The sequence below is a fragment of the Sphaeramia orbicularis genome, chromosome 12 (genome assembly GCF_902148855.1).
Source record: "Sphaeramia orbicularis chromosome 12, fSphaOr1.1, whole genome shotgun sequence".
Classification (NCBI taxonomy): Eukaryota; Metazoa; Chordata; class Actinopteri; order Kurtiformes; family Apogonidae; genus Sphaeramia; species Sphaeramia orbicularis.
This window is the reverse complement of record NC_043968.1, coordinates 51,652,277-51,664,763: the sequence shown is the minus strand read 5'-3', so window position 1 is coordinate 51,664,763 and position 12,487 is coordinate 51,652,277. Positions and strand designations below refer to the sequence as shown.

Genomic DNA, 12,487 nt, shown 5'->3' with positions numbered 1-12,487 from the left:
AAAGGCACAAAACATTCAGTTACAGTTACATTCAGACATTTCAGGTTGTTCCTATTTGTTCAAGTTATTCACATTTTAAAGGATAGTTTGTTAATGTAAACATTTTCATAATTTAATGTTTTTTACACTAAATCAAAGAGGGAAAAAAATGGTGTTGTCATTATTTATAGGTTATTATGATATTATTTTTGAGTTTGATGCCCTAACTTGCACTTGGCAAATTCATCCCGCAGGCTGGATTGGACCCTTTGGCGGGCCGCTTTTGGCCCCCAGGCCGCATGTTTGACACCTGTGATCTATAGGGAAATTGAGGTATCAAGTATTTATACAATAACTCTACTTTTCATACAAATTGCATCCCAAAGTACTTCTCATTATTAGCAGAATTCCAAGTCTGCTGAAGAGTGTGTACTTTTTAATTGCATAATTGAAAGGTAACAGGCTGAGTTTACACTGTCATTTGTTGACAAGATGTAGTGCAAAAATGCCACAAACAGGTACAGGTAAGAGTGGTAAAGGTTATAGGTTACATTAATGGTGGAAAAAGGTTAGAAATTATTTATCTTGGTCTAATTTTTCTACATCACACAAACCTGGCATTTTAACAAAGGTGTGTAGACTTTTTATATCCATTGTATGTGTTGGTTAATCCTGTCAATGCTCTTGGCCAAGGTACCGATGAAGATCTGGAGTTGGTCCCTAAGCGCTTACAGTGGCTGCTCACTGCTCCTAACATGCTAATGCTACATGTCGTGTGTATTAGGATGGGTAATGTGCAGCAACCGAATTTCCCTACACAAAAAAATAACATGAATAAACCTTCAACCTTTAAAATACGACCACAAAGGTGTTGAATGTGGATTTACAGACATTTACAATAAAAAGGGCCTAAACCTTATGATATGTGGTTTTTACTTGTGTGCAAATGCAGTTTATGGTTTGAGGAATGTGCTCTGAATGCAGTGATCGAAATACGTGTAAATTTTGTTTTTAAAAAATATTGTGATAGTGAACGTGTTTTTATGACACTATGAAATTTCCATTTGCTTGGATTGAATTGTGTCAAAGTGGGTCATGGCTTGATTACCTGGGGAAAATGAACCACTGATCTACAACTCAGTGTTTAAAATATATAATAAAAGTGGATTGGAATGTAAAAATGGTAGGTATGACAATAGAACATGTATAACGATCACTAGAACAGTCATCGACTTAATGATAATTTAGAAAAAATATCAGTAATCATTTTCAGGATGAGTGTCACAATAACGAAAACATAACGAAGTACATAAGAAGGATAAATGTATAAATATATAAAGAAATTAAAGCCCATTATCTCATTTTTCCTTTATAAAGATGCTGACACACTTTTACTTAATCGTGTCTGTTTGTAGCTTTCAGAAGCTGCAAACATTAGCCATAAGAAGCTGCAAAAGTAACCCTTGACCATGATAATCTTTGTTTTATGCTGACATTTAAAGTCTTTACTGCAGCAAAGTTGAATAAATGGTTGTGTACTTGTGTGTGCTTTTCCACAGATGGACAGTGAAGCCAGCGACCTCCTGAACGACCTGCAGGTGAAGCTGAACAACGCGCTGGATGAGCTCAGCAGTACATTTGGGAAGAGGTAGCCTGATCCCACAGCATCCCTTACCCTGTCTGATACAAACCTACAAACATACGGACCATGTAAACACTCTATAACACACACAATCACACTGTTTCCATCCAGTTTCCAGAGCCGTATAAGTGACTGTATGCGACAGATGGCCTCTCTGCTGTATCAGATCAAAGGGCCGCTTAATGCCAACAACAAAAACCAAGTGGAGGCGGATTCTGACAATATGCTGAGGCCGCTCATGGACTTCCTCGATGGAAAGTGAGTGCATTTATTAAGATTTGATAATGTACTCTTATTATCTATTTGAGTCCAGTCCCAGAGGTCTCTGTCTCCTTGTAATGTTTTGTCTGTTCTAAGGTCTTTTATGACAACCTTTATTGAGACCTTTTTTTTTTTAAGTACACTCCCTCTGAAGGAGGCTCAAATCTTATTTTTAGTCTGTCCTTGAGAGTGTAACTGTATGTTGTTTGCAGACTAACGCTGTTTGCCACAGTCTGTGAGAAGACTGTATTAAAGCGTGTCCTCAAGGAGCTGTGGAAAATCGTTATGACCTGCCTGGAGAAGACTATTGTCCTGCCACAGGGCAACGATACCTTTGTAAGCTTAGCACCAAGAGTTTCAAGTTTGCTTGTCATATTTTGTTTATTTGTAGGAGTTATTTTAAGTGGTGTCAACTCTTTGTTTTACCCAGGGAGCTCAGATCCTTTCTGCTGCAAAAGAACTGGGTCAGCTCTCAAAACTCAAGGTACCATCCTGCTTTTATATACTATTATCCCCACATTTATTTGCCTTGATTTATAGTGTTTACCACAGGTCATTCATCCCCACAGCAGACACATTAGACTTTATAACAGTAAACCCCCCCTCCTCACCATGTGCATCTGCAACCACAATGTAAATTTGTAAATAATATTTTGCTTTAATTCTAATTATATTTTTAGATTGAATATTTATATGAATCCCAAATTTCTTATTTTTCTCTTCGTATTTCATTTTTCACTCATTACCCTCAGCCACACTGGCCGCAGGGTATTGTCATCAGTTGGTCATCCGTGTCCATCTGTCCAAAAACTTTGGCATGCACTGATAAATCAGGCCACTGGGGGCAGTAGTGCACCTGAGAAGTCAGGCTGAGGGTTTTCAAGTCTGCGCACGTTATGTTTTTTCTCTGCTCTTGCTTGATGTATGTTGCTGCTGTTAACTGTGAAATTTTCATATAAATATGAATAAACTCATTATTTTATCTTATCTTACCTTAGCTTACCTTACCGTATCTTACTTTACCATACCTTACCGCACCTTACCTAAATCAGTTTCTTACGTAACTGTCTTTCATCATTTGCTTCGTAGGATCACATGGCAGGGGAGGCTAAAAGTCTGTCTCCCAGGCAGTGTGCCGTCATGGACGTGGCACTGGATACAATTAAGGTCAGTTAATACCATGTTTTTGTTTCAATAAGATGCAATTTCAGTTGTTCATTCATTAATCAGGGAGATTATTTAAGTCGATTAATATGTATGAGATGAACAAAAGAATGTTAAAGTGTCTAAAAATTTTCACCCCCTTGATGTTTTCCACTTTTAATTCTTTTGTAAATGGTCCACAGTAAATATAATTTGAGTTTTTTTTCACAATAATTCAGGAAAAAAACCTTAAATGTCAAAGTAAAAATACATCTCTACAAAGCAATGTGAATTAATTAGAAATATACACAGCCCAGCCAAAAAAAAAGTCTGTTATTTGCATTTAACTGGGCAAATAATTCAGATCATACTTACATTACATTGAATAATTACTGCAGTGAGTAATATGTTTCAACTGCAACAAGTTCTTTAACTGATGTAGTGAGTATTTTCTTAGTTCGTAAACGACCATCAATTTGTAGAGAACATAAAGACTGAACTGTGTCTGATGAGTCTGAATTGACCCTGTTCCAGAGTGAAGGGTGTATCAGCATGAGATGAGAGGCCAATGATGTGATTACCCATCATGCCTTGTGACTACAGTTTAAGTAATTTGGGGTAGTGTTATGATCTAGGGCTGATTCAGTTGGTCAGGTCTAGGTTTATTAATGTTATGTGTCCAAAAATTATGGAAATTAATGCAATGATGCTATGTTGAAGCTAAAGCCAGTCCAGGAACATATCACAGTGTAGGACTTTTTATGTTTGGCTAGGCTTTGTATATTATAAAGTAAGTGACTGAAGTGTGTTTTATTGAAGTGATAATCATTGCTATTAAAATGAACGGTCACAAGACAAGGTAACAGCCTTGATTTTTAACTTCCATTCACATTTACTTCATTCATTGTAAGTTATGTTTCCAATGTAAAATTTACAAGCAAAGACTGACAATCACATATGTGTTTCTCTACTTGAAAAAATCTATTTTTAAAGTTTAATATATTTAATATGTAATGGCTCTCTGGGTTTGTCCATAAGTGTAAGAAATCTTGTTTTCAGAAATGCATTAAATAATGAAAAAGCAATGAAGCATCTTTTATATTTTTCAGGGAAATGCAAATAACATTCTTTTAGGAAAATACAGTTTTATTTAGAACCACATAACTTCTAGATTTCAAAAAACTTTATTTATTCTACAATGAAACACAAATTGGTTGCTAGAAAGTTAAAACTACTAGAGATATTACTTTCAGAAAAACATAAGATTCTTGTTTTTGGTTACAAATTATTTAATGTTTATTAATTTGACTTTGCCAACAGCTCATTATCCTTAAAGTTTCGAAGATGTTCTGTACAGAAGTGGTGAGACTTAAAATGTACACACTAATGACGGACCTTAACTCGAATGACCAAACTTTAAAAATTCACATCATGTTTTTCCCATGAATGCAGAAGACATTTTCACATGATCTGCAATACATGATTTCCAAGAAGTGGACCATTAGCAAACTAGCAAAACCAGCTCATTTTATTTAATCTACAAAGTAAAACAAATGTTGTGGAAAATTAGAACCAACTGTTTTTTTGTTTTTCTTTTGTTTTTTAAATTTACTTTGCCAAATAATGAAATATTTGCCTGCTTCAGAAAATGCTGAACTTTTCTAATCTCTAAAATAGAGGGGAATTAACATGACATTAAAACTTCAAAAACATAAATAATCTAAACAAAAAGACCAAAATGTTGAATCAGATGAGTGTAGTAAAGATACGTTAAGTTAGATTGGACATTACAGGGAAAAATAGTTATGTTATTAATTTGATTATTTTTGTTAAAAGAAAAAAGTATTTTTTTAAGGCAACTGACAAGGATCCTGTGAATATCAACTATTTTAAAAGGTTTAACAAACATCAAGTCGTCAGTCATAACCAATGATGGTGTTAAAAAATATTTAGACATGCATGAAAGGTTTATTGAAGTAGAATATATGAAATGTGTGGCTTTTGTTTGTCCTTTTTTTCATTAGAATTGAGCTTCTTATTTGAGCGTTAGGTCTGTTGATGAACAGTTGCAGTAGAAAGTATGTGAACCTTGTAAAAATCTAGTTTTCAGCTTTAATTGGTCCTTAAATAGATCTGATCTGCATCTAAGCCAGAAGTACAAACACAACTTAGTACTGTAAAACTAACCAAATACCATGATTTAACTTAACCTAAAACCAGAGAAACAATTATAGTATTTGGTGTCATAGCGCTTGCTTCAACCAAATATTAAAGCCAAGAGTTTGCTTATTTTTTTCCAGCAGCACTGTGACATGGAAGACTATGATTGTTTTTGTGGTATTCGGTTAAGAACATTTTGTTTGTCTGACTTAGACACAGATAAGATCATAATTCATGATTAGAAAACAAGGAAAATTCAAGATGTTACATACTTTTTCTTGCCATTACATATTATACGTTATTGTTTTTGCCAGTTTTATATATGGTTTGTGTTGATGTGTTTTATATGTCACGTTTAGGCTTTTTTTCAGCTTAAAATTGATCATATTAAGGCAAAATTGTCATTACCAACTGTTTCAATGTTTATGCATCGACTCTGCCTCTGTTTTGTTTGCAGCAATACTTCCATGCGGGAGGGAATGGGCTGAAGAAAGCGTACCTGGAGAAGAGTCCTGAGCTGTCATCACTACGCCACGCCCTGTCGCTGTACACTCAGACGACAGACACGCTCATCAAGACCTTTGTCACGACCCAGCACTCACAAGGTACTTCAACCAACCATCCAGTTGCAGCACAGCAAGAAAGCTTTTGTTGCATTTGACCAGAAGAGGGCAGTAATGGGCTGTTTGTGCATTGAGAGTGTTTGACGCTGACCTGTTATTGCTGTCTTCTTTTTTATCTCCTGTGCTGCCTCTGTGCCAGTGCACAATGGAAAGGGTATTAGGTTAACTCCCAATGAAAAAATACAGCCCAGCAGGGGTAGGTTCAACTGAAACCATCTACTGGTCTACTCTTCCACCCAACCCACTCTCCCTTTTTAGAGTTTTGTCACTTCTTGCCACTGAGGTGGGAGGGTCAAACCCAGCTTTCCACCTGTACCCCTTCTCGTACTATCTCTGCATCTTCAGTCACTGTTTTATCTGTGTTCTGTCAAATGGAAACTAACTAATATTATGTTAAACTAGGCTCAGGTGTGGACAAACCAATAGGAGAGGTGTCGGTCCAGCTCGAGCTCTACACCCATCCCAAGAGCAGCGAGCGCAAAGTTACCGCCAAAGGTCAGGTGGAGTCTGTGCAGCAAAGTGTTAAGTGTGTGGCGTTGAAAGGCAAATGTCTAAATAAAATGTGTTCACAGTTATCGGAGCCAATGACTTGAAGTGGCAGACGTCCGGCATGTTCCGGCCCTTCGTCGAAATCTCGATGATCGGACCTCACCTCAGCGACAAGAAACGCAAATTTCAGACCAAATCCAAGAACAACAGCTGGTCGCCCAAATTCAACGAAAGCTTTCACTTGTAAGTGCTTATCTTATCTTATCTTTTTTTTTTCATAAATATATTTATTGTCCTTTTTCATTGTTTTAGAAGAACAAGCAAAAAAACATAACACATCAAAACAATCCCTACCACCCCCCACCCACACAATAGCATCCACTCCCAGTGCAACAAAACATACTTGACAGACACAACTTAATTGACTATACAGACAAGTCCTTTAAAAACTGCAAAAAAGGTATCCAGATCTTATAAAAGTCTTTGATCTTTCCTTTAGCCTGGAACGTCAGCTTTTCCATTGCCAGGTTAGGAGACATTTCTTTAATCCATTGGTTTGTTGTGGGTCCTTGAATATCTTTCCATCTCAAAGAAATGACTCATCTGGCTTGTAATAAACAAAAATTTAAGTTTCCTTTTTCTTCCGATTACTTGAAACTGCTCAGGGAAGATGTGCAAAATACAACATTTTGGATCCACAGGAATAACACATTCTGTAAATCTATAAATTAAATGAAGAGTCTCTTTCCAAAAATTCTGAAGTTTCTCACAGGTCCACATACAATGAAACAAAGTGCCCATTTCCTTATTACATTTAGTACGAATGTCGGGAATGTCAGGATTAAAACGGTGTAGTTTTACAGGGGTGACAGATGTTCTAAATAACCATTTGTACTGTAATAGTCTAAACCTGGTGTTAATTGTTTGTGTTTGAGCCATAAGACAGGCCCTCTCCCAATCCTCTACAGATATTTCTGTTTGAAGGTCATTTTTCCAAGCTGATAAATGACAAAGATAATTCTCCTTAGTACCTGCCAACAGTGCATCATAAAATTGTCTTCCAAATGTTTTATATAGCTTCCTTGGGACAATGTCTACAAAGTTTGTTCACAGTTTGAATTTTTGATTGAAAAAAAAAAGGTGCATTTACTTATAATGGGCCATATTTTGATGGCTTATAACTTGTAAATGGTTAGAGATATTAGTATAGATACTACTGAGCACTGATAGTAAGTCAAAAATACACAAAAATACTTCATAATCACAAGAACCACACACGGAACATGTGCCTCATGTCTGGTACATGTAGGTTTACATTGCTTACACTGTTACATTTGCACATTTTTATGCTAATTTTATATTCTTAATTTCTACCTTGTCATACAGAATATCACCAATTTGAACATATTTAGATTACACACTACTTTATATCATATATTTATCTAGTATATGTCTGTCTCTTACTGTGTTGTTATTTAGATGTAAGTGCACTGTCGCTGGCAGAGACCACCTGCAACTGGTGTAATGACAATAAAACCCATTCTATTCTATTCTATTCTATATATGGACTTTCATTTAGTTAGTTGCGTTATCCTCCAGTGAAAGTACCACCCACTTCTTTTGGGAGACAGATCTCCTGCATCCAGACCACAGGACTCTAACATAGAGACAGAACCTGACAACCTCACAAATTCAACTAGTTATTGATTCTTGATAGAGCATGACAGTGAGATACAGGGCCAATCAGTCAGTCATCTTCTGAACCGCTTTATCCTTGAGAGGGTCGTGGGGATGCTGGAGCCCATCCCTGCCACCTATAGGTGAAGGACCTGCAGGACCATTGGTAATATTTTTAATTCTAAGTAAAGCAGTGAAACTCTTGTCCCCAGCAGAGGACAAAAATGCACTGCTGGGTCTCGGTAGGGTAAAAAGGTGTTAAGAGTCTTAAATGTACCTGCAGAAACTGTCACTCACCTTCTTTTATCCCTAGTGTTCTTGGAAACCAGGATGGCTTCGACTGCTATGAGCTGCAAGTGTGTGTTAAAGACTACTGCTTCGGCCGAGCCGACCGCGTGGTGGGTTTAGCCGTGATCCAGTTACGAGACGTCATGGAGAAGGGCAACTGCGCCTGCTGGTGCCCGCTGGGTCAACGCATCCACATGGACGACACTGGCCTCACCGCCATGCGAATCCTCTCCCAGCGCTCCAATGACGACGTGGCCAAGGAGTTCGTGAGGCTGAAGTCGGAGACGCGATCGGCCGAGGAGGGGAGATGAGGAGGGCCGTCGTATCCCCCCTCGACCTCGAACGCCTCGTTGACTCTTTCCTAGACCTTCGATGTGTCTTAGCTGCTGTTGACTGTTTGGTGGCCACATGAACTGACTCACTGTCACATTTTGACCACCGCTCACTTTCCATTTTACTCAGATACTCTGATTACCACATTACTGTAAAGCAACCCCCACTATACCCCTACTCAGTTTTATTACTTTTTTTTTTTTAACCCCTGTCCTCATCAGTGCACCGTCCATAACCCCAAGGGAACAGAGGACACCAGGCTCCACCAGAGGGCCAAACAGTTCTCACATCTTCCCCATGTTGTTGTGCAATAACCCCTTCAAACTGTGGCCATGTGTCGAATGCCTTACACTCTGCAAACTGTGACCGCGTCAAGTCAGAAATGTGAAAATACAGTGCGGTTTAATTCACAAAATGTGTTCCATGACTGAATAAATGGTAGCTAGTCGGCGGTCCTAGCTAAGTCTGTCACTTTGCAGAGTTTATACCGTGCAGCATTTTACATTTTGCCCTGTCATTTAGAGGATGAATCTGTGCCTTGTTTCTGACCATCACAGTGAAATTGATTGTTCCTCTTCTCCCCAGGTAACAGTATACAACGTTAAAGTCAACAATACAAGTTACATTAACATCAAATAGGACAGGCCTGTTATGTGATTTAAGTATAAAGTCATCGTCCGGCTCATGTGGCCTATGCTAATATTTTATCCATTTTATTTATTTTTTATACATATTTATTTTATCTGTGCGTTTCAAAGGCCATGATTGAAAACATTGTTTACTGCTGGAAACATAGGTGTAAGCCAGGACAGTATGTTTGAGAATTTGCACAGGTGAGTTGCTGCTGCAGTTTTCCGTTCATTCATGAATGGATAGAGACCTGATATTTACACGTATGGAATTAGTGACATATTTAGAGAGTCGTCCTTAACTTTCTTACTGTTAATTTATAGTAAGGAACGACTGTTTTTTCTCCAGAAGCAAACATTTTGACATTTACGTCATACGTAAGAAGTAATTATTTGCGGTTTACATATATTTCCTGCTGTTTTTCTTCTATTTTTCCTGTGAGTGGCCTTATTTTAGTGAAAATATCAAACTTTTTATTTTCTTTCGATCCTACACAGTAGGGATTGGCCATTTATTTTTTCCCCAAATCTGAAGTGACATTCTTCATGATCATATTTAGGCTTGTATTTTGAGTCCCATTTCTTCCGATGTTACATAAATGTTCCTCTTAGTCTTGTGTTTTAAAATATCTTTCTGTTCTTCTGGGCAGGGGAAATAATATATACAGTGAGAAGTGTGCCAGTGAATGTGATGAAATATTAAAATGTTACTTTTCATGACAGCGTAACATCGCTTTTATATGTGCACATTTTTTAACAGATCACATTATGTATAAAACACAAACCCAGACTCTTCTTTGTTACATTACTTTAACCTTTGTGAATAATGATGTCACTGTTTTCTGAGGGCGAATGTGTCGTGTCATTCTGTAACACCTCTCTTCCTTGTGCCAAGTGTTCATTTTTGATCTTTATTTTTGTGTTTTGTTTTTTTTAAAGCATGTTTTCTAAATTTGTTAACCCTTGCACTCTCACCAAATCACTGCAATAGTTAACCAGTACAGTTTATCGGTCACAGTTGATTGCATTTCTGTGGTGTTTTCTTTGTATTGTCACTACTCTGATAGGTTGTTGTCACCATGTAAACATTCCAATTAATGAATTTTGTATAAAGTATTTGCGAAGTAACTATAAATACGTGCATTTGTTGTTTTTTTCAGCATATAACATGAACTGCACTGAATCTGTTTTTTTTTTTTTTTTTTCCACATCTTAAGGCCCCTAGTGATGATTACTTTCAGATTTGTCCTTTTTAATTATATTATTTAATTATGCATGTTTTATTACAGGAGACATCACCCTTTACATCCCAAAGAGACATTTTCAAAAAGAGAAATCTAAAAAGAGATCCAAAAGAGAAAAAAAAATATGTCTGGAGATGAAGTAACTCTGCAGAAACCTATTTATGATTACGAAGTGGCTATTGACCAAGGTTATAATACTTTTGGATTTTTCATTCTAGTTTAGTTTTATTTAGTTTTGCCTTTTTTTTAATCTAATTCAGCTAGTTTTAATTAGTTTTTAGAGCAGGTTTGCTAGTTTTTATTAGTTTTTGTTATTTTCTAAATGCTTAGTTTTAGTTTTTTTATATCTTTTCTCTTCTTCGTCATATTCAAATAAATCCCAGACAGGACTCTGCTGCTTTCTTCCAACTTCAGTCTCCATGTTTCCAGGTAGAGTGAGGACCAGAAGACGACTGTAAACCACAAATGACCACAAGTGACGGACCATTAAATATCATATGGTGCCACTATCTAAGATTGCTTGAGGGAAATCCGACATTGACAAAGACAAAAACGAAGGGAATTTTATCCATAAATTTTATCCATTTTAGTTAGTTTTGTAAGCACACAATACAGTTTAATTTATGTTTTGTTTTTTTTCTTATAATTACAGTATTTATTTCAGTTAATGAAAATGTTTTTTACAATTCTAGTTTATGTCATTTCGTTAGTTTTCATTAACGATAATAACCTTGCTTTGACACAGTACTGTGGAAAGAAATATCGTTTTGTCTATTACCACAGAGCCAATCAGAGCCCTCGTTATATCATGTCAGTCAGATAGCAAATAGGTCAGATTCGCTTACAGTGGGGATTTAACTCACTTGGTAATGTGTTGGATTGCAATGTGGAAGAGTAGGATTCAATTCCCACTTGAAGTAGCTTTTTTTTTCCCTGAAGATTTTCAAAACAGAGGGTGGGAGCAAGGGCACCAGTTGGTAAATCCTAGATGATATAAATCAGCCACTGGGACTACAGCGTTCAATACACAACTGACACAGAACTGACAAGTCACATGGCATATCTAACATGTAGCTCCGCCCACCTTCTCCAGCCTCACTGACTGCAAAGAACAAAGAACATCATAAAGCAACATAGTATTTACAACAATAATTCCTTTTCTATATTATAAACTTTCACTAATTTCTTGTATCTTCCATCAATTGCCACAGTACTGTAGTAGCAAAATGCACAAGAAAATGCACTGAAGTATACGCCTTATATTACCACTGTGGCAACAAAAGGCTAATGAGTTCATGTAACAATATCCATGACTGGCTCTAGTACAAATGCTAACATTTAATTGGCACTGTGGCAGTAGACAAACTGACATTTCTTGCCACAGTACTGTTGCAGTAGCCACTGCCTTATGATTATGTTGCACTAGAAGGTGGCATTCTATCTCTATGATGTAATGTTCAGTGCATTACAGAAGAAAACATGAAGAAAACATTTGAGATTTTTGGCATATAGTGGCACATGTAGGCTTACATGGAAACTATAAACAAATGTAAGTTTGTGCAGTTGGAAAAACAAATCACTAGATTCTAAGAGGCATACATCTGTTTGATAAAATACTGGGTTCCTGCTGGTCCACCTGTACCACTTGGACAGCAGGGCCCATATAAGCAGGTCCTCTGTTTTATTCTCCCCTCTCTCTTTGAGCCAGTTCTACAGATGGTCACACTCAAGAAGGAATGAATGAACAAGTTGAAGTTGTTGTGCTGAATTCTACTCCCTGCTGAAAACTGCTCCCCCTTCCTATGTCAGCCATGAAGAGGGCAATATTGCAGTTATGTTTTTTTGTCTGTTTAAAATTAAAGAATGTGCCAGCTGTAAGGTATACAAAACTTTCAAAAGTTAAATCTTAGTCACACAAAATATAGAATAATAAAAACAGATACTAACGAAAACCATATCTTCCACGGCTGGGGATGCAGTTTTCGGCAGGGAGCAGAATTCGGCACCAGGTACTGCCAA

The 12,487-nt window shown here is 37.0% G+C and overlaps 1 protein-coding gene across 17 annotated transcripts in view; it reads left to right on the top strand.

Moving 5' to 3' along the window:
* The window catches only part of LOC115429835 (protein unc-13 homolog B-like), a 95,700-nt gene extending 85,341 nt beyond the window's left edge, over nucleotides 1-10,359 (top strand). For 11 of the 17 annotated variants that reach the window (XM_030149588.1, XM_030149591.1, XM_030149586.1 and 8 more), the window contains 10 exons: nucleotides 1,539-1,627; nucleotides 1,733-1,879; nucleotides 2,095-2,218; nucleotides 2,313-2,366; nucleotides 2,972-3,049; nucleotides 5,643-5,790; nucleotides 5,948-6,004; nucleotides 6,211-6,303; nucleotides 6,381-6,540; nucleotides 8,288-8,573. In XM_030149588.1, the coding sequence (XP_030005448.1) occupies nucleotides 1,539-1,627; nucleotides 1,733-1,879; nucleotides 2,095-2,218; nucleotides 2,313-2,366; nucleotides 2,972-3,049; nucleotides 5,643-5,790; nucleotides 5,948-6,004; nucleotides 6,211-6,303; nucleotides 6,381-6,540; nucleotides 8,288-8,573 (1,236 nt within the window). Of the gene's footprint in view, nucleotides 1-294; nucleotides 949-1,538; nucleotides 1,628-1,732; nucleotides 1,880-2,094; nucleotides 2,219-2,312; nucleotides 2,367-2,971; nucleotides 3,050-5,642; nucleotides 5,791-5,947; nucleotides 6,005-6,210; nucleotides 6,304-6,380; nucleotides 6,541-8,287 lie in introns of those variants that run through there. The other 6 variants (XM_030149602.1, XM_030149584.1, XM_030149592.1 and 3 more) reach the window with 4 other exon arrangements.
* The last annotated feature ends 2,128 nt before the right edge of the window (nucleotides 10,360-12,487 follow it).